Genomic DNA, 23,003 nt, shown 5'->3' on the forward strand with positions numbered 1-23,003 from the left:
CATCATAATGTTACCCTGACTGCTGGGTGACAATGAAACTTGACTGGTTATGACGTAAGCACTCTAAGACTAGGTGAGCTTTACATCATTATATAAGGGTTTAGTAAGTTATTTGAGACAGTGGTATCACAAGCGCTGTGATTTATCTAGTGCAGCTAGAAGTGCAGACATAGAGTAGCTCTGTTCTAAAACTGATTGCTATGATATTATGTACGTTTTGGGTGAAGGGACTTTTGGAGAAGTGGTGAAATGCATAAAAAGAAGAAGCAGCGGGGAGCTGGTGGCTCTAAAAGTGATAAAGAAAGATGTGACCAGTGCATTAGTAAAGAATGAAATTAAGATACGGAAAGCCATAAAAGAACTTGACTCAGAGAAATGGAACATAGTTCGTTTCTATGAATATTTCTATGACAATGGTAATTGCTGCTTGGCTTTTGAAGGTATGGAACAAAACTTATATAACTACATGGAAGGGAGAGATTTTTTTTTCCAACTCCCTGTACCTCACATAAGGACAATCACAACTCAATTATTAAAAGCTCTGTAAAAACTGAAAGAGCTTTCTATTGGACATGAAGCCGCACAACATAATGCTAGTTGACCAGGGAATGCTCCCTTTCAGGGTCAAACTGAAAGATTTTGGATAAACATGTAAATTAAAGGAAGGCAAAAAAAACAAAAAAATTTATATACAAGCACGGTTCTTCAGATCCCCTGAAATCATTCTTGGATTGCCCTTCTGCGAGAAGGTGGACCTATGGTCCCTTGGTTGTGTAATGGCTGAGTTACATCTCAGACGCCCACTTTACCCCGGATTTAATGAGTATGAAGTAAAAAGTTACATCTGTGACAGCCAAGGAATGCCAAACAACCGCTTGTTGGCCAAGGGCTATAGAACCTTAAACTTTTTTTACTAGGAAACAAAATGAGAAGATGGCGCTAAGGTTGCAACTCAAATCAGAAGAGCAGGAAACTAAAGTAAACATTTAAAAGAATAATGATTTTTCCTTGCAATAATTAGACCAATTTGTTTAGCTAAATTTCCCAAAGGCTCCTTCTTCTAATACTGAGACAATTGCTGAGTACAATGACCTTAACATGGTGGACTTGATAAAACAAATGCTTACCTGGGACTCCCAGGACAGGATACATTCTTATGAAGCAATGAGACACCCATTTATATCCCTCATGGAAATGAAACAGAAATTTAAAAATACTGAATATTTCTGGTTGTCTCTTCAGAGTTTTGAGGACTCATTTAATGAACATGAGGGTAAGGAATACAAAAAAATGGGAAGAAAATGATTATATAAAAGACTTACCTGACATCTACAGCTTCTCTCCAATCAAAAAAGCACCAAACTGATGGCCTGAGCGCTGACGGCTCCATAAACATCTAAGGTGCTGGGAACGCTCAAATCATACTTTATAATCAACAGCTGTCCTGCTCTGTAAGTTACTGTAACTATTGTTTTACTGATTTCTTCTTTTGTTTCAAGTAAAAAGATAACTGCAATATAATTACATTGTGCTCATTACATGAAAATATTTCATGTAATGAGCACATGAAAAATGAATACTATAATTAAATTAAACTACCAATTAAATAAACTAAATTACATATTAAAAAAACCTAACCCTACTCAAATTATTTAAATATACTAATAAACATTATTAAAAGTACTACATTACCAAAAAAAACTAAGTTATAAATAAACAACAAACACTAAATTACGAAAAATAAAAAACCACATTATCAATAATAAAAAAGAATTACATCTAATCTAATAGCCCTTTCAAAATAAAAAAGTCCCCCAAAATAAAAAAACCCCTAGCCTACAATAAACTACAAATGGCCCTTAAAAGGGCCTTTTGTAGGGCATTGCCCCAAAGAAATCAGCTCTTTTACCTGTAAAAAAAAATACAAACACCCCCCAACAGTAAAACCCACCACCCAACCAACCAACCCCCCCAAATAAAAAACCTATCTAAAATAACCTAAGCTCCCCATTGCCCTGAAAAGGGCATTTGTATGGGCATTGCCCTTAAAAGGGCATTTAGCTCTTTTACATGCCCAGACACTAATCTAAAAATAAAACCCGCCCAAAAAACCTTAAAAAAACCTAACACTAACCCCCGACGATCCACTTACAGTGAAGGATCCATCCAGCCGAAGTCTTCATCCAGGCGGCAAGAAGTCTTCATCCGGACGGCCTCTTCCATCTTCATCCATCCGGAGAAGTCCTCATCCAGGCGGCAAGAAGTCTCCATCCAGAAAGCATCTTCTATCTTCATCCATCCGGCGCGGAGCGGGTCCATCCTGAAAACATCCGGCGCGGAGCATCCTCTTCATACGGTCGCTGCCGTAAACTGGAACTTCAATAAAAGTGACGCCATCCAAAGATTTCAATCAGCCAATAGAATTAAAGCTGCTAAAATCCTATTGGCTGTTCCAATCAGCCAATAGGATTGAGCTCTCATCCTATTGGCTGTTTCAATCAGTAAAAGAGTTAAAAGGCAATGCCCATACAAATGCCCTTTTCAGTGCAATGTGGAGCTTAGGTTATTTTAGATAGGTTTTTTTATTTGGGGTTTTTGGTTGGTTGGGTGGTGGGTTTTATTGTTGGGGGGTGTTTGTATTTTTTTTTACAGGTAAAAGAGCTGATTTCTTTGTGGCAATGCCCCACAAAAGGCCATTTTAAGGGCCATTGGTAGTTTATTGTAGGCTGGGGGGGTTTATTTGGGGGGGGTTATTTTGATAGAGCTATTAGATTAGGCGTAATCCTTTTTTATTTTTGATAATGCGGTTTTTTATTTTTCGTAATTTAGTGTTTGATTTTTTTGTAACTTAGTGTTTGTTTTTTTCTGTAATTTAGTACTTTTAATAATGTTTAATAGTATATGTAATTAATTTGAGTAGGGTTAGGTTTTTTAATATGTAATTTGTTTTATTTATTTTTTAGTTTCGTTTAATTGTAGGATAATAGTTAGGGTAGGTTAATTAATAGTTTAAAATAGTTTAATTTAATTATACAGGTAAGTTTTAATTTATTTGAAGATAGGGATGTTGTAATTTTAATTTAATGTTAGGGGGTTGTTAGGTTTAGGGGTTAATAGCTTAATTTATTTTTTGGCGATGTGGGGGGCTGACAGTTTAGGGGTTAATAAGTTTAGTTAGTGGCAGTAATATGGGAGGCCAGAGCTTTAGGGGTTAATACGTTTATTTAGTGGCGGCGGTGTCAGGGAGCGGCGAAATATGGGTTAATAACTTTATTTAGGTTGTGGTGGGGTCAGGGAGTGGTGGAATAGGGGTTAATACATTTTATTTAGGTTGCGGCGATGTCGGGCGTCAGATTAGGGGTGTTTAGACTCAGGGTTTATGTTAGGGTGTTAGTTGTAAACGTAACTTGTTTTCAATCATAGAAATCAATGGGATATCTGGCAGCATCGAACATAAGCTTTCGGTGCTTTCAGACTCCCATTGATTTCTATGGCATCCACGGCCTCCAGGGTGGCGGATTGAAAACCAGGTACGCTGCGTCGGAATAACCACGAGCGTACCTGTTAAAAGTTTGATAACTGGGAAAAAGTGTCAGATAGAGCCGAATGTGTATTCGGAACATCTGTAATGACGTAAGCATCCATCTGTGTCAGATTGAGACCGGGGATCAAATTTCAACATTTGCCGGTCTGTAGGCCTTGATAACTAGGTCGGATCAAGTTCGCAACAATTATGCATGGAATTCTGAAGTATTTGCGGTTGACAGCTTGATAGATAGGCCGCTTAAATACAAGGTAATCACAGAGGCAAAAAGTATATTATTATACCCGTGTTGGTTATGCAAAACTGGGGAATGGGTAATAAAGGGATTACACAATAACAATTTTGGAGTTGATTGTCCCTTTTATTATATAACAGTTATCCCTGGTGGTTTAGTGTAAGTATTCCATATGGGTGAGGCAGTGATGAGATTCCAAAATTTTAACAACAGGTTCTAACACTTTCTAAATTTTAAGAACTGATGAGAACAGGCTGTATCCCACCACTAGATGACAGTACATTTTCCAATGTCATTGGTAGCACAAAATAAAAACATCATTCTTTGCCTTATATGACCCTCATATATACTTTTTTTATTTGCTGACTTCAATATGTTTATGTTTTCTGTGGTCTAGATTGCTTTAATGACATCTGAAACTAAGAGTGATGAGAATGACTCTAGCAAGTATAGAATGCCAGTGACATTTATCTAACATACATTTTTCACTTAGATAAATATGAGGTTTTCGTGACAAATCACATATAGCTATAACTAATTTTATTGATATTATGGAGACCGATTTATTACAGTGTGGACGGACATGATACGTTGTAGCGTATCATGTCCGCTGCACATCGATAAATGCCGACAGCATCTAGTGAACTGCTTGTGCAATGCTGCTCCCTGCAGATTTGCGGCCAATCGGCCACTAGCAGGGGGTGTCAATCAGTCCGATTGTATAGGATCGGGCGGATTGATGTCCGCAGCCTCAGAGCAGGTGGACCAGTTATGGGGCAGCGGTCTTTAGACTGCTTCTTCATAACTACTGTTTCCGGCGAGCCTGAAGGCTCGCACGGAAACAGGGGCATCAAGCTCCATTCACAGCTTGATAATTCGGCCCCTATTCATTAATTTATTCCATAAAAACATGGAGAGAAAGGTTTGTTATCAAAGCAAAAGGAACTATAATTATTTGATCATTTTCCTTGTCCGTGTGTTTGTTTATGGATGGGGTGGTCTTTGTTTATGTTTGGATTCTAGTGTTTTTATTTAGTTATTTTGTGGCATGTCTGCTGATATTATTTGTGCTTGATTATAAAAACGCACACATAAATATTTATAAACATCACACTTCCTAGTAATTCTATATATATAGTTTTTATTTCATTAACAGCACAAAACAATGCTGAGAGCATGGATTGATCTTTTCTGGTATTACACCCCGTTTGCAATATTTTTTTTTATTTTATCAGAATAAAAATATCTATTTCACCCTGTTTTCTGAGTTATTATATTATTTAATCTCACAAAAAAATGAATGTATACTCATTTCTATTCATCTGACATAAAATACAAACACCTGACACCCTGTGACATTGGACAAGTGACAAAAGAAGCCAATATCACAATACACATAGTAATGTATTCTTAATTACAGTGGGTAACACACAGACACTATAATTAAAGGGACAGAACACTGTAAAATTGTTTTTATATGAATGTATTTTCAATGACTTGTTATACCAGCTGTAGAGTATAAAATTTATGAGAGATTGCATTTTTTGGTTTATTTGTGCATATAAAGTAGCTGGTTTTGTGCTTTTAAACCACAGCCTATTACAATGGGTTGAGCTTCAGGTAATATCAGATCTCATTATGTTATCACTTTTATGTACACAGACTTGCTTCCTTATCTTATATTTGTCTGTAAAAGTAAAGCTCAATACATAGAGAGTACAATGGAAAATTATCATTTTATTACTTAACTACCATGCCCCCAACTGAGAGTGTAATCTCTTCTGCTGGCTGTGTTTACTTAGGCTATTCAATAGAATATACTCCAGTATAGAAACTTTCACAATAGGTTGGGCTACCACAGGCTAAATCAGCTATTTCAAATGCCAAAATAGGGGAAAAGGAGCTACTTGTAAACAATTTAAAACACTCCAGCAGGTAAAATGAATCATTGGGAACAATTTAAAGGGGAGAAAAATTATGAGTGAACTGTCCCTTTAAGCAATATAAAAAAATGCAAACATTACACTGTTTTCAAAGATTACCAATCCAGCCACGGGCCCATCCATCTGGCCCATCAAGACTTACTCTCATTTCATCAGTCCATAAAACCTTAGAAAAATCAGTCTTGAGATATTTCTTGGCCCAGTCTTGACGTTTCCGCTTGTGTGTCTTGTTCAGTGGTGGTCATCTTTCAGCCTTTCTTACCTTGGCCATGTCTCTGAGTATTGCACACCTTGTGCTTTTGGGCACTCCAGTGATGTTGCAGCTCTGAAATATGGCCAAACTGGTGGCAAGTGGCATCTTGGCAGCTGCACGCTTGACTTTTCTCAGTTCATGGGCAGTTATTTTGCGCCTTGGTTTTTCCACACGCTTCTTGCAACCCTGTTGACTATTTTGAATGAAACGCTTGATTGTTCGATGATCACGCTTCAGAAGCTTTGCAATTTTAAGAGTGCTGCATCCCTCTGCAAGATATCTCACTATTTTTTACTTTTCTGAGCCTGTCAAGTCCTTCTTTTGACCCATTTTGCCAAAGGAAAGGAAGTTGCCTAATAATTATGCACACCTGATATAGGGTGTTGATGTCATTAGACCACACCCCTTCTCATTACAGAGATGCACATCACCTAATATGCTTAATTGGTAGTAGGCTTTCGAGCCTATACAGCTTGGAGTAAGACAACATGCATAAAGAGGATGATGTGGTCAAAATACTCATTTGCCTAATAATTCTGCACTCCCTGTATATATATATATATATATATATATATATACATACACACAGAGTGTGTATTATGTGTATGTATGTGTGTGTGTGTGTGTATATATATATATATATATATATATATATATATATATATATATATAATGAAACAACCAAATAGGAGATGTTTTGAAACATGTAAATAATAAACATAAGACTATTTCACTCATTGCCCCACAGCTACATTTGAAGTGTGTGTATGTGACCACCTATAATCTGACACACATTTTACACTGATCACTGCAGATAAAGCAGGCACAATGCACACTTGTTTTGTGTGACCTGCAGTGGGGAAACCAAGGAATTCCCAATTTGCTTCTTTATCTGTGGCTGCCATGATATAAAGCACAATAGGGAAGGGATACTACTCTGACACACACATTAGTTATACGGCTGTGTTTTCACAAAATTACTTCTGCCTTCCCTCTCACTGACTGTTAGCTTCTCCCAGCACTTCCTGCAGAGGTCTGATGATGTCATCATCTCACTTCAGCTTCTTGGGCTAGCAGGAGGAAGGGCATTGCAAGCCCTAGGTTAACTGTGAGAGCACCAGCAGGGAAATGCAACTTTATTTGTTATCTGGTTGTAAATAGAGGAGAGTAAAGAGATTAGCTTGGCCCTCCAGTGGCGGATCTCCAGGGTCCAGTGGCTGCAAATGGTTGATGCGACATTTGGGACCCTGGACATTACGTCACTTTTAAAATGTAAAATTTTTTTTTTTTTTAAATCACTTCTTTTGCCCTGGGGGGCACAGTATTCCATTTGGGGGGCATTGCCCCCCAATGCCCCCCCTTAGAGCCGACCCTGCATATCATACTATGTGCACTCTATCTAATTTATTGTCATGTAACAAATTTCTATACAGAAAAGTTGAATAAAATAGTTTTGAGTTAAGTTTTTTTTACAATTTTTTTTTTATTAAATAAAAAAATCTTTTTGGAAAAAGTTATCTATTTTCAGAAAAAAAAGAGACCAATTAGTTTCTTTGTTCATAACCGTGGAAGATCCACGGGTATGAACCTCCCTATTACCTCCCCATCTAGGTAATCTAAAACAATTTTTTTTTTTATAAAAACTCACACCTAGTTTACAAGTTTTGCGCTATAGAGGGTGCGAAATGAACGCATATAGAGGGTGCGTTATTTCACCTCAATAGCGCTGCCATTACAAGTTTTGAAAATGGCTCCTCAACTCCGCCTCCTATGACATCATTCATGTGTCACTTTCAAAAGACTAACCTGTAGACTCCATGAGCTGAATGCCCTTTTCAGGGCAATAAAAAGAGCTGAATGCCCATACAAATGCCCTTTTCACGGCAATGGGTAGCTTAGGTTTTTGTTAGCATCAGGTTTTTTATTTTGAGGGATTGGTTGGATGGTGGGTTTTACTGTTGGGAGGGGTCTTTGTATTTTTTTTTCAGGTAAAAGAGCTGATTTAGATATGTAATTTTAAACAACTTTCCAATGTACTTTCATCACCAATTTTGCTTTGTTCTCTTGGTATTCTTAGTTGAAAGCTAAACCTAGGAGATTCATATGCTAATTTCTTAGACCTTAAAGGCCGCCTCTGCATTTTACGTTTTTTCACCACTAGAGGCTGTTAGTTCATGTGTTTCATATAGATAACATTGAGCTCATGCATGTGAATTTACAGAGTGAGCACTGATTGGCTAAAATGCAAGTCTATCAAAATAACTGAAATAAGGGGGCAGTTTGCAGAAGCTTAGATACAATGTAAATACAGAGTTAAAAAGTGTATTATAACTGTGTTGGTTATGCAAAACTGGGAATGGGTAATAAAGGGATTATCTATCTTTTTAAACAACAAAACTTCTGGTGTTGACTGTCCCTTTAACTACAGCTCTGAAATCGCGGTAATGATTGAAGCATAAATGGCGATTGCACTTGTAATATCAGAGCAATTAAAAAGGCTTGTAAAAAGACGATATTGCTTGCGCAAAACAGTTTGCGCCTCACTTGTAATCTAGCCCTGAAAGTATCGGGCTTGCTATATACGTACCAGGTGTCTTAAAAGTGCTTTGGTTAATCATTTTAACTAACATGATCATGAGTTATTGACTGAGCAATGTTGATCACAAAATAACACACCGCTCGTTATCAGTTGCGCTCCACTTGTAATCTAGACCATATTGTTTTATAAATGGAAGCATTGCTGCTGTCAAGCTATTGATCTATATTGTAACCTGTTGTAAAAAAACCCAGTATACTCCGTATCATCATATATAATATCTTCATGTGTTATCTTGACTTGGATCGTTTATATTTCATGCTGTTTTTAAATTGTGTTTGTTGTCCTTTTTCCCCCAACTGTCTGAAGATATATTGTTTGGTATATGCTGTATTTTCAGAAATGATGTCAGGATATTTAATAACTGATCTGCAATAAATAGTTAAAATCTATATATTTTTGTATGATAAGTAAATAACATTTAAATTAGTGCATATGTGTCAAATGTGAATTTATTTAGCCTGAGAGCTTTTAGTGTCAGGTTTATCATTAGGCAGAATTGGCAACTGCCCAGGGGTTGAAAAACAAAAAAGTGTGCAACACTATCTAATCACAACTGAAATCTAGAAACATATGTAATAAAACAGCTCACACATTCTAATAACAATGTATATTCAAGATAATCCTGAAAATCTGCCTTGCTACTAAATCATAAGGATTGGATCAGGAGAAACCTGAAGCTAAGAAAACTACAAATACTATTCAGAATAATGCTAACAAACTTATAAATGAACTTGCAATAAAAGTAACCCACTAACCTCATAAATTAGAATGAGAAAAGTTTGTTATATAAACCAGCGTTTTAGTGGAGAAGAGAGTTGTAATATTTTTTTAGCAAATTACATTTTTTAGTTACTTATTAGATAACATTGATATTATTTCCTTAAAGGGACACTGAACCCATTTTTTTCTTTTCTTTCAAGATTCAGATAGATCATGCAATTTTACGCAACTTTCTAATTTACTCCTATCATCAATTGTTCTTTGTTCTCTTGCTATCTTTATTTGAAAAAGAAGGCATCTAATTTTTTGGGGGGGTTCAGAACTCTGGAAAGCACTTTTTTATTGGTGGATACATTTATCCACCAATCAGCAAAGACAACCCAGGTTGTTCACCAAAAATGGGCTGGCATTTAAACTTACATTCTTGCATTTCAAATAAAGATACCAAGAGAATGAAGAAAATGTGATAATAGGAGTAAATTAGAAAGTTGCTTAAAATTCCATGCTCTTCCTGAATCACGAAAGAAAAAAATTTGGGTACAGTGTCCCTTTAAAGGCTATAGGAGCTTTTTCCTTATATACACCTGCAGAAAACCAAAAAGAGGCTGGCAAAATTAACCCTTCACCATATCATACTATGTACACTATTCCTAACCTTAAATCTAAGTCATTGTCATTTAACACATTTCTATACAGAAAAGATGAATAATACACACTATACTAATTATAGTTTTGAGTTAAGTTTTTTACCAAAAGAAATTGACACCCAGATTACAAGTTTTGCGTTCGTGTTTTAACGCTAAGCGTTTTAGTTTGTAACGCAACATCAGTACCGCACTCAAAAAAATGACGTTTTTGTGTGGGATTTCCATAGTGCTGCCATTACAAGTTTTGCGGTGAGGCTAAAAAGCTTGCGTTACTGCCTTTACCGACACGATGCGTTTCGCAATCTGAGAGCAGTAGTTATGAGTTTTACGCAACAAAACTGTTACACAAAACTCATAGTTAACTGTTACAAAGTACAATAAACACCCATAAACTACCTATTAACCCCTAAACCGAGGCCCTCCCGCATCGCAAACACTATATTAACCTTATTAAGCCCTAATCTGCAGCTCCCGACATCGCCGCCACTAATTTTGAGATTCCTATCCCTTTAAGCATAATGTTTGTGCTCTATTAGGTTAGCTAATGAGCGTTAAAAATACAAACAATACGGCTGCACCAACAAATGGCTAAATTTAAAAACCCTTTCTTATTGCAAACATTAAAGGTTGCAGGTGTGAAATAGTGCAGTCTAATGTGTTTTGTGCCCCCTAGTGGCGCTTATTTATAGAGACACTCAAGTCAAAATAAACATTTATGATTCAGAAAGATCAGCAACCCTTTCCAATTTAATTCTCTTATCAAATTTTGCAGTCTTTTTATATTCACACTTTCTGGGGAACAATCTCCTACTGAGCATGTGCACAAGTTCACAGGGTATGTGTATACAAGTCTGTGATTGGCTGATGTCTGTCACATGATACAGGGGGCCGGAAAATGGTTGAAAAACTAAAATTTGCTAGAAAAAAAAAATCTATTGCTTATTTGAAAGTCAGAGTAGGTGTTTAATCCTTGTCTTTTTCTCATGCACTTGTTAAATATGTAATTCTACTGCATCCAACCCATGTAACGCTATAGGTACTAAAAGCAAGCAAAGCCTTACATACAATAATCACTATGCATATTAATATTACTATAACCAATACAGCGTTAAATAAATGAATCAAGTGATCATATGTCACTGTATACATTCATCAATATTAAAAAAAAAATATTATCAAGAACTGTTGTAAATCTAGTTTTTAATTTATAAATCCAGTAGTGCTTTTAAGTTTGTTTTTTTTTATCCATATTGAGCATTATCTGATGGGCGTTTGCATCGGTGCTCTCCACCATGAGTAGTGTAGCTTGCGCCATACTAGCACCTGCATGATAAATATTAACCCTGCACTTCTACTACAAGCACAAGAAAGCAACAATCTTAACGCTCCACACTGCTAATGAACCACACTGCTAACGAACCACACTGCTTGCATTTTGCACTCCACTCTTGATCTAGGTCTATGTTTATAAGTAACTAACAGCTGATATTTTAGATCAATACAGTATTTTGTCTGTGCTGCAGAATGTGGCACAATAATATTTCATCACTATTTCAGCAAATAAGGCCCCTTCTCCTGGTATCACATAGAGTTAGCTGCCGGCACTGTTCATAGCTCCACTGCTCCATAGCCCAGGAAGTAGACAACATAATAATATAGTTACTGGGAGACCCACAAATATTGTCAGCAAATTCATTGTAAGCATCTTGGAGAAATATTTCTTTGCAGAGGCGAAATCTCCCTTGAGCCCACATCTCCGCGTCTAAGAAATATAAAAAATATCATTTAGACATGTCCTATGTTTTGTCTTAAACCAACACTTAGGCCTAGATTTAGAGTTCGGCGGTAGCCGTCAAAACCAGCGTTAGAGGCTCCTAACGCTGGTTTTGGGCGCCCGCTGGTATTTGGAGTCAGTGATTAAAGGGTCTAACGCTCACTTTTCAGCCGCGACTTTTCCATACCGCAGATCCCCCTACGCCATTTGCGTAGCCTATCTTTTCAATGGGATCTTTCTAACGCTGGTATTTAGAGTCGTTTCTGCAGTGAGCGTTAGAGCTCTAACGACAAGATTCCAGCCGCCTGAAAATAGCAGGAGTTAAGAGCTTTCTGGCTAACGCCGGTTTATAAAGCTCTTAACTACTGTACCCTAAAGTACACTAACACCCATAAACTACCTATGTACCCCTAAACCGAGGTCCCCCCACATCGCCGCCACTCGATTAAAATTTTTAACCCCTAATCTGCCGACCGCCACCTACGTTATACTTATGTACCCCTAATCTGCTGCCCCTAACACCGCCGACCCCTGTATTATATCTATTAACCCCTAACTTGCCCCCCACAACGTCGCCGCAAGCTACTTAAAATAATTAACCCCTAATCTTCCGACCGCAAATCGCCGCCACCTACGTTATCCCTATGTACCCCTAATCTGCTACCCCTAACATCGCCGACCCCTATGTTATATTTATTAACCCCTAACTTGCCCCCCACAACGTCGCCGCAAGCTACTTAAAATAATTAACCCCTAATCTTCCGACCGCAAATCGCCGCCACCTACGTTATCCCTATGTACCCCTAATCTGCTACCCCTAACATCGCCGACCCCTATGTTATATTTATTAACCCCTAACTTGCCCCCCACAACGTCGCCGCAAGCTACTTAAAATAATTAACCCCTAATCTTCCGACCGCAAATCGCCGCCACCTACGTTATCCCTATGTACCCCTAATCTGCTACCCCTAACATCGCCGACCCCTATGTTATATTTATTAACCCCTAATCTGCCCCCCACAACGTCGCCGACACCTACCTACACTTATTAACCCCTAATCTGCCGAGCGGACCTGAGCGCTACTATAATAAAGTTATTAACCCCTAATCCGCCTCACTAACCCTATCATAAATAGTATTAACCCCTAATCTGCCCTCCCTAACATCGCCGACACCTACCTTCAATTATTAACCCCTAATCTGCCGACCGGAGCTCACCGCTATTCTAATAAATGTATTAACCCCTAAAGCTAAGTCTAACCCTAACACTAACACCCCCCTAAGTTAAATATAATTTTTATCTAACGAAATAAATTAACTCTTATTAAATAAATAATTCCTATTTAAAGCTAAATACTTACCTGTAAAATACATCCTAATATAGCTACAATATAAATTATAATTATATTATAGCTATTTTAGGATTAATATTTATTTTACAGGCAACTTTGTAATTATTTTAACCAGGTACAATAGCTATTAAATAGTTAAGAACTATTTAATAGTTACCTAGTTAAAATAATTACAAATTTACCTGTAAAATAAATCCTAACCTAAGATATAATTAAACCTAACACTACCCTATCAATAAAATAATTAAATAAACTACCTACAATTACCTACAATTAACCTAACACTACACTATCAATAAATTAATTAAACACAATTGCTACAAATAAATAAAATTAAATAAACTATCTAAAGTACAAAAAATAAAAAAGAACTAAGTTACAGAAAATAATAAAATATTTACAAACATAAGAAAAATATTACAACAATTTTAAACTAATTACACCTACTCTAAGCCCCCTAATAAAATAACAAAGCCCCCCAAAATAAAAAATTCCCTACCCTATTCTAAAATACAAATATTACAAGCTCTTTTACCTTACCAGCCCTGAACCGGGCCCTTTGCGGGGCATGCCCCAAGAATTTCAGCTCTTTTGCCTGTAAAAAAAAACATACAATACCCCCCCCCAACATTACAACCCACCACCCACATACCCCTAATCTAACCCAAACCCCCCTTAAATAAACCTAACACTACCCACCTGATGATCTTCCTACCTTGTCTTCACCATGCCAGGTTCACCGATCCGTCCTGGCTCCAAGATCTTCATCTAACCCAAGCGGGGGCTAGACATCCACTGAAGAAGTCCAGAAGAGGGTCCAAAGTCTTCCTCCTATCCGGCAAGAAGAGGACATCCGGACCGGCAAACATCTTCTCCAAGCGGCATCTTCTATCTTCTTCCATCCGATGACGACCGGCTCCATCTTGAAGACCTCCAGCGCGGATCCATCCTCTTCTTCCGACGACTAGACGACGAATGACGGTTCCTTTAAGGGACGTCATCCAAGATGGCGTCCCTCGAATTCCGATTGGCTGATAGGATTCTATCAGCCAATCGGAATTAAGGTAGGAATTTTCTGATTGGCTGATGGAATCAGCCAATCAGAATATAGTTCAATCCGATTGGCTGATCCAATCAGCCAATCAGATTGAGCTCGCATTCTATTGGCTGATCGGAACAGCCAATAGAATGCGAGCTCAATCTGATTGGCTGATTGGATCAGCCAATCGGATTGAACTATATTCTGATTGGCTGATTCCATCAGCCAATCAGAAAATTCCTACCTTAATTCCGATTGGCTGATAGAATCCTATCAGCCAATCGGAATTCGAGGGACGCCATCTTGGATGACGTCCCTTAAAGGAACCGTCATTCGTCGTCTAGTCGTCGGAAGAAGAGGATGGATCCGCGCTGGAGGTCTTCAAGATGGAGCCGGTCGTCATCGGATGGAAGAAGATAGAAGATGCCGCTTGGAGAAGATGTTTGCCGGTCCGGATGTCCTCTTCTTGCCGGATAGGAGGAAGACTTTGGACCCTCTTCTGGACTTCTTCAGTGGATGTCTAGCCCCCGCTTGGGTTAGATGAAGATCTTGGAGCCAGGACGGATCGGTGAACCTGGCATGGTGAAGACAAGGTAGGAAGATCATCAGGGGGGTAGTGTTAGGTTTATTTAAGGGGGGTTTGGGTTAGCTTAGGGGTATGTGGGTGGTGGGTTGTAATGTTGGGGGGGGGGTATTGTATGTTTTTTTTTACAGGCAAAAGAGCTGAAATTCTTGGGGCATGCCCCGCAAAGGGCCCTGTTCAGGGCTGGTAAGGTAAAAGAGCTTGTAATATTTGTATTTTAGAATAGGGTAGGGAATTTTTTATTTTGGGGGGCTTTGTTATTTTATTAGGGGGCTTAGAGTAGGTGTAATTAGTTTAAAATTGTTGTAATATTTTTATTATGTTTGTAAATATTTTATTATTTTCTGTAACTTAGTTCTTTTTTATTTTTTGTACTTTAGATAGTTTATTTAATTTTATTTATTTGTAGCAATTGTGTTTAATTAATTTATTGATAGTGTAGTGTTAGGTTAATTGTAGGTAATTGTAGGTAGTTTATTTAATTATTTTATTGATAGGGTAGTGTTAGGTTTAATTATATCTTAGGTTAGGATTTATTTTACAGGTAAATTTGTAATTATTTTAACTAGGTAACTATTAAATAGTTCTTAACTATTTAATAGCTATTGTACCTGGTTAAAATAATTACAAAGTTGCCTGTAAAATAAATATTAATCCTAAAATAGGTATAATATAATTATAATTTATATTGTAGCTATATTAGGATTTATTTTACAGGTAAGTATTTAGCTTTAAATAGGAATTATTTATTTAATAAGAGTTAATTTATTTCGTTAGATAAAAATTATATTTAACTTAGGGGGGTGTTAGTGTTAGGGTTAGACTTAGCTTTAGGGGTTAATACATTTATTAGAATAGCGGTGAGCTCCGGTCGGCAGATTAGGGGTTAATAATTGAAGGTAGGTGTCGGCGATGTTAGGGAGGGCAGATTAGGGGTTAATACTATTTATGATAGGGTTAGTGAGGCGGATTAGGGGTTAATAACTTTATTATAGTAGCGCTCAGGTCCGCTCGGCAGATTAGGGGTTAATAAGTGTAGGTAGGTGTCGGCGACGTTGTGGGGGGCAGATTAGGGGTTAATAAATATAACATAGGGGTCGGCGATGTTAGGGCAGCAGATTAGGGGTACATAGGGATAACGTAGGTGGCGGCGGTTTACGGAGCGGCAGATTAGGGGTTAAAAGTGTAATGCAGGGGTCAGCGATAGCGGGGGCGGTAGATTAGGGGTTAATAAGTGTAAGGTTAGGGGTGTTTAGACTCGGGGTACATGTTAGGGTGTTAGGTGCAGACTTAGGAGGTGTTTCCCCATAGGAAACAATGGGGCTGCGTTAGGAGCTGAACGCTGCTTTTTTGCAGGTGTTAGGTTTTTTTTCAGCTCAAACAGCCCCATTGTTTCCTATGGGAGAATCGTGCACGAGCACGTTTTTGATGCCGGCCGCGTCCGTAAGCAACTCTGGTATCGAGAGTTGCATTTGCGGTAAAAATGCTCTACGCTCCTTTTTTGGAGCCTAACGCAGCATTTGTTTGAACTCTCGATACCAGAGTTAAATTTATGGTGCGGCCAGAAAAAAACCCGCGGAGCGTTAACAGCCCTTTTACCGCCGAACTCTAAATCTAGGCCACAGACTATAAAGTCTTCACTCTGTGCATGATCCTCATCCAGTCCATTAATTTATAAAATAAAAATAATGATAATAATTTAATGCCCAGCTGTTGGCATTGTAATACATACTCATTTGTTTGCAATGGGATTAAACACATAGGTAAAGTCCTGCTCATGCAGTCTGTGGTTAGAGGGTATTTGGATATCACAGTGATATAAGAAATATCAGAGTATGATAAAAGGGATATTGAAATAAAATTGAAAAAAAAAACATTTGTTTGTCATGCTTAGGAACAGATTTCTCACTGGCTGATGAAGACGACTTCCACAACTCAGTTTATGGACAAGGAAGCAACTTTTCAAGCCAAAAAAAGTGAAGTTTACTATGCACAGGATCACCTTAAAGGGACAGTCAAGTCCAAAAAAAAAGTTCATGATTTAAATAGGGAATGTAATTTTAAACAACTTTCCAATTTACTTTTATCACCAATTTTGCTTTGTTCTCTTTGTATTCTTAGTTAAAAGCTAATTCTAGGAGGTTCATATGCTAATTTCTTAGACCTTGAAGACTGCGTCTAATTTGAATGCATTTTGACCACTAGAGGGCATTACATGTGTTTCATATAGATAACATTGAGCTCATGCACGTCCAGTTACTTTGGAGTGAGCACTGATTGGCTAAAATGCAAGTTTGTCAAAAGAACTGAAATAAGGGGGCAGTCTGCAGAGGCTTAGATACAAGGTAATTACAGAGATAAAATGTGTATTTCTATAACACTGTTGGTTATGCAAAACTGGGGAATGGGTAATAAAGGGATTATCTTTCTTTTTAAACAACAAAAATTCTGGTGTTGACTGTCCCTTTAAAATGTGCTCAGATCAACATAGAATATTGCTAAAAATATCAATTTACAAGTGGAGCGCAAGTTAAATCAATAGTGCTCATATTTTTTACCTCATATTACAAGTTGAAAGTAAAGATATTGGAGGGTAGTTATCAACGTGTCTATTTTACCTGTCTTCGCCGGCCCAATACGCCCGCCTAAGCTCGCCTCACATCGCCGCCGCGGACCTGCAAAAATTCGCCTAAGTTATCAAAAAAGCTGTCAAAAAGCCGCGCACCAAGTACGGGGCGATGAGCAGCGGACTGTGAGAGTTATCACTCATCCGATCTCGCTGCTCTTTGGCTTTTTTACAGCTTTCTTGCTAGCCTGTCACTAAGCACCCACACTAAACTACACTGTTCTACCCTGTGACAGACCCTTCTGTCAGGACTGAAGGAGTTAATTGTGTTTAGCTAAGAAACTAATTTCTAAAGACAGAGTTGCTGGCCTCAGCTATTGTGTGCTATAATTACATTTAAGTAATAAACAGGCCATTGTTTAATCACCCTCAGAGAGCAGACGCTAGGTGATAAGACAAGCCAAATGTGTTTAAGTTGTTATCTGCCTAAGTAAAGTATTTAAGTAATGTAATTCTACTGTTTCATAAAAGGGCGTCTTCCCCTTTTTATCTAAATGTACAAGAGTCTTTCAACCCCCCCATCTGGGGTCAAACCTGTATAAATACTAGGCATCTAGCCTTTAATAAATGACATTCTGTTTTAAACCTGAAACTGGCTGGGTTGTGAATTGCTGATTCCCTATGCAGGACATTGTTCATCTGGTATTAACCCTTGGTACACTGTTGGTACCGTAACATTGGTGGCAAGCGACGGAATGAACCTTATCGCCCAGAAGAGCAACTACACAAGCCAGTAACCTCAGGAAGAGGGGGATTATTACAATACTGACTAAGATGGAAAGAGTACCAGGGACAGAAGGAACCAATGGGCCCAGCATAGCAGACAGAACCCCCGCAGAAGCAAGCTTTGATCGGGCGGTTAAAATAAGACTGGCACATTATGGCCCCAACCCATCTGCGGAAATTATCGACCGGGTCATAGCAGCTGTGGAGGCCAACCTACTTCGCCAAAGCGGCGCTGCAGCAAACCCAGTGGAAAAGAGAAAAGTAAATTTTGCAGCTTTTAAAAACTTCCTGGAAACAGAAGGAGAGATTGATGGGTACCTTGCGGATTTTGAGAGGCAGTGTGCACTACACAAGGTACCGCAGAGGACTGGGTCATGATATTATCCGGAAAATTATCCGGCCGGGCCAGTGAGGCTTTTCGGGCCATTCCAGATGAGGAAGTCGGGGATTATAATACTGTAAAAGAGGCTCTGCTCTCCAGGTATGCGGTTACACCGGAGGCATACCGGAGGCGGTTCAGAGACACTGTTAAATTAACTGGAGATTCCTACCTTGAGTGGGCATGTAAGGTGCACCGCACAGCAGCTCACTGGATAGCGGGGTGCCAAGCCGTGTCTGGGGAAGAGGTGCTGCAGCTATTCCTGTTGGAACATTGCTTCGACAAGTTACCCGCAGGAGTTCGAGAGTGGGTTCGGGACCGTAAACCCTCCACCCTGCATGAAGCGGCTCGCTTGGCAGATGAGTATACGGATGCCCGCAAACTGGACACTTCTACCACTAAGCCCCCTGCTAGAGTGGAGTACAGACCCCCAGTCACCCCAGCAGCTGCCAGTTACCAACCCCCGGCGCACCGCTATACCACACGGCCTCTGGCCACGAACTACCCTCAGAGAGCCCGGTTCAATTCACGGGGCTACTCACAGCCTATTTGGTGCTTTGGATGTAAGCAACTAGGGCACAAAAGACCAGAGTGTCCCCTAAATGCAGCGAACCAAGCACAGTCCTGGAGAAGACCCGCCGGCGGAATCCCACGTAACTCTCAGCCTGCGGCCCGCTACGTAGAGGCGCAAGAATGCTGGAGCATCCTACATGAGGCAGACCTTGTGCAAGCTGCCCACCGGAATAACCGGCAACTGGTTAAAGTGAATGGGAAGAAGGTCAGTGGTCTACGGGATACTGGTGCTACCATGACCTTGCTTCAAAAGAACTTGGTGTCTGAGAAACAGTACACTGGAGACACTGTGGCTGTGAGGGTAGCAGGGGGCGATGTGTTCAGCCTACCTGTTGCCAGGGTACATTTGGATTGGGGAGTGGGCGCTAGACCTGTGAATGTGGGGGTCAAGAAGGACTTACCTGCTGATGTTCTTCTTGGAAATGACTTGGCTCCCCTTGTTTATGCCTATGCTCCCATGGGTCCCGCTGATGTTAACCCTGTGACTACCCGTGCTCAGATCCGTGCAGCAGAGACTGACCCCCCTGCTGCTAAGCCCCAGGACGCTGAGCTCAGTAAATCTCTATTCGCTATTGATACGTGGAAGTCCCGTTACAATGCGCTGATGAAGGAGAAGAGGAGCGCAGAGGAAAAAGCACGTTTAGAACGTGAATCTCTGCTAGACAAGCTGCACCGACAGACTGCAGAAAACACCAGCTTGAGAGTGGGACATGAAACATTAAAGACAAACTTAGCGACACTTGAGGAGAAGCTGACGCTGGCTCATAGTGAGGTGCAGCAACTCAAGGGCACCCTATGTCAGTATGAAGGGATTGTGGATACCTATAAAGAGCAGGTACAGAAAACTCGTAAAGAAGCTGATGGGATTTTGAAGGACTGTTTAGCCCTAGTCTGGGCACTGAGGAAGTTGAACCCTTCTTTGTATGGACAGGAATTCTCCCTCATAACGGGAATACAGATGGATTGTCCTGGCAAACTGACATGCCTACCACCTCCTAGTCCGGTCATCCCCAGGTTGACCCGCCGGGTCTGCCGGAGTGTTCCACAAGGGGGGAGATATGTGACAGACCCTTCTGTCAGGACTGAAGGAGTTAATTGTGTTTAGCTAAGAAACTAATTTCTAAAGACAGAGTTGCTGGCCTCAGCTATTGTGTGCTATAATTACATTTAAGTAATAAACAGGCCATTGTTTAATCACCCTCAGAGAGCAGACGCTAGGTGATAAGACAAGCCAAATGTGTTTAAGTTGTTATCTGCCTAAGTAAAGTATTTAAGTAATGTAAAGTCTTTCAACCCCCCCATCTGGGGTCAAACCTGTATAAATACTAGGCATCTAGCCTTTAATAAATGACATTCTGTTTTAAACCTGAAACTGGCTGGGTTGTGAATTGCTGATTCCCTATGCAGGACATTGTTCATCTGGTATTAACCCTTGGTACACTGTTGGTACCGTAACATACCCCCTATACCGGCGCCCCCGGAGCCCCCCGCAACTAAATAAAGTTACTAACCCCTAAATCACCACTCCTAGACCCCACCGCAACTCTTATAAATGTATTAACCCCTAAACCGCCGCTCCTAGACCCAGCCGCAACTCTTATAAATGTATTAACCCCTAAACCGCTGCTCCCGGACACCGCTGCCACCTACATTATACCTAGTAACCCCTATCCTGCCCCCCCTATACCGTCGCCCTCTATAATAAAGTTATTAACCCCAATCCTGCTGATCCCGCACCTCGCCGCAACTAAATAAATAGTTTAACCCCTAAACCGCCGCTCCCTGACCCCGCCGCAACATATATTAAATTTATTAACCCCTATCCAGCCCCCCCTACACCGTCGCCACCTATAATAAATTTATTAACCCCTATCCTGCCCCCCACTACATCGCCGCCACTGTAATAAAATTATTAACCCCTAAACCTAAGTCTAACACTAACCCTAACACCCCCCTAACTTAAATATTAATTAAATAAATCTAAATAATATTTCTATTATGAACTAAATTATTCCTATTTAAAACTAAATACTTACCTTTAAAATAAACCCTAATATAGCTACAATATAAATAATAATTATATTGTAGCTATCTTAGGATTTATTTTTATTTTACAGGCAAATTTCAATTTATTTTAACTAGGTACAATAGCTATTAAATAGTTATTAACTATTTAATAGCTTACCTAGCTAAAATAAAGAGAAATTAACCTGTAAAATAAAAACTAACCTAAGTTACAATTACACCTAACACTACACTATACTTAAATAAATTATTCCTATTTAAAACTAAATACTTACCTGTAAAATAAACCCTATCGGCTAGATTTAGAGTTTTGTCGGTAAGGACCTGCGTAGCTAACGCCGGCTTTTTTCTGGCCGCACCATAAAAATAACTCTGGTATTGAGAGTCCACATAAAGGCTGCGCTAGGCTCCAAAAAAGGAGCGTAGAGCATTTTTAACGCAACTTCAACTCTCGATACCAGAGTTGCTTACGGACGCGGCCAGCCTCAAAAACGTGCTCGTGCACGATTCCCCCATAGGAAACAATGGGGCTGTTTGAGCTGAAAAAAAACCTAACACCTGCAAAAAAGCCGCGTTCAGCTCCTAACGCAGCCCCATTGTTTGCTATGCGTAAACACTTCCTAAGTCTGCACCTAACACCCTAACATGTACCCCGAGTCTAAACACCCCTAACCTTACACTTATTAACCCCTAATCTGCCGACCCCGCTATCGCTGACCCCTGCATATTTTTTTTAACCCCTAATCTGCCGCTCCGTAAACCGCCGCTACTTACATTATCCTTATGTACCCCTAATCTGCTGCCCCTAACACCGCCGACCCCTATATTATATTTATTAACCCCTAATCTGCCTCCCACAACGTCGCCTCCACCTGCCTACACTTATTAACCCCTAATCTGCCGAGCGGACCGCACCGCTACTATAATAAAGTTATTAACCCCTAATCCGCCTCACTAACCCTATAATAAATAGTATTAACCCCTAATCTGCCCTCCCTAACATCGCCGACACCTAACTTCAATTATTAACCCCTAATCTGCCGACCGGAGCTCACCGCTATTCTAATAAATGGATTAACCCCTAAAGCTAAGTCTAACCCTAACCCTAACACCCCCCTAAGTTAAATATAATTTAAATCTAACGAAATTAATTAACTCTTATTAAATAAATTATTCCTATTTAAAGCTAAATACTTACCTGTAAAATAAATCCTAATATAGCTACAATATAAATTATAATTACATTGTAGCTATTTTAGGATTAATATTTATTTTACAGGCAACTTTGTAATTATTTTAACCAGGTACAATAGCTATTAAATAGTTAAGAACTATTTAATAGTTACCTAGTTAAAATAATTACAAAATTACCTGTAAAATAAATCCTAACCTAAGTTACAATTAAACCTAACACTATACTATCATTAAATTAATTAAATAAAATACCTACAATTACCTACAATTAAACCTAACACTACACTATCAATAAATTAATTAAATACAATATGTACAAATAACTACAATGAAATAAACTAACTAAAGTACAAAAAATAAAAAAGAACTAAGTTACAAAAAATAAAAAAATATTTACAAACATAAGAAAAATATTACAACAATTTTAAACTAATTACACATACTCTAAGCCCCCTAATAAAATAACAAAGACCCCCAAAATAAAAAATGCCCTACCCTATTCTAAATTACTAAAGTTCAAAGCTCTTTTACCTTACCAGCCCTGAACAGGGCCCTTTGCGGGCATGCCCCAAGAAGTTCAGCTCTTTTTCCTGTAAAAAAAAACATACAATACCCCCCCCAACATTACAACCCACCACCCACATACCTCTAATCTAACCCAAATCCCCCTTAAATAAACCTTACACTAAGCCCCTGAAGATCATCCTACCTTGTCTTCACCTCACCAGGTATCACCGATCCGTCCTGGCTCCAAAATCTTCATCCAACCCAAGCGGGGGCTGGCGATCCAT

General features: G+C 39.1%; 1 protein-coding gene across 1 annotated transcript in view; it reads left to right on the top strand.

The window, feature by feature from the left end:
* Positions 1-208: 208 nt before the first annotated feature.
* Positions 209-23,003, top strand: part of ATP4A (ATPase H+/K+ transporting subunit alpha) — a 100,105-nt gene continuing 77,310 nt past the window's right edge. The window contains exon 1 of the mRNA XM_053690908.1: positions 209-440. Within this exon, the coding sequence (XP_053546883.1) occupies positions 209-440 (232 nt within the window). The remainder of the gene's footprint in view (positions 441-23,003) is intronic.

Source organism: Bombina bombina, chromosome 8, assembly GCF_027579735.1.
Source record: "Bombina bombina isolate aBomBom1 chromosome 8, aBomBom1.pri, whole genome shotgun sequence".
Taxonomy (NCBI): Eukaryota; Metazoa; Chordata; class Amphibia; order Anura; family Bombinatoridae; genus Bombina; species Bombina bombina.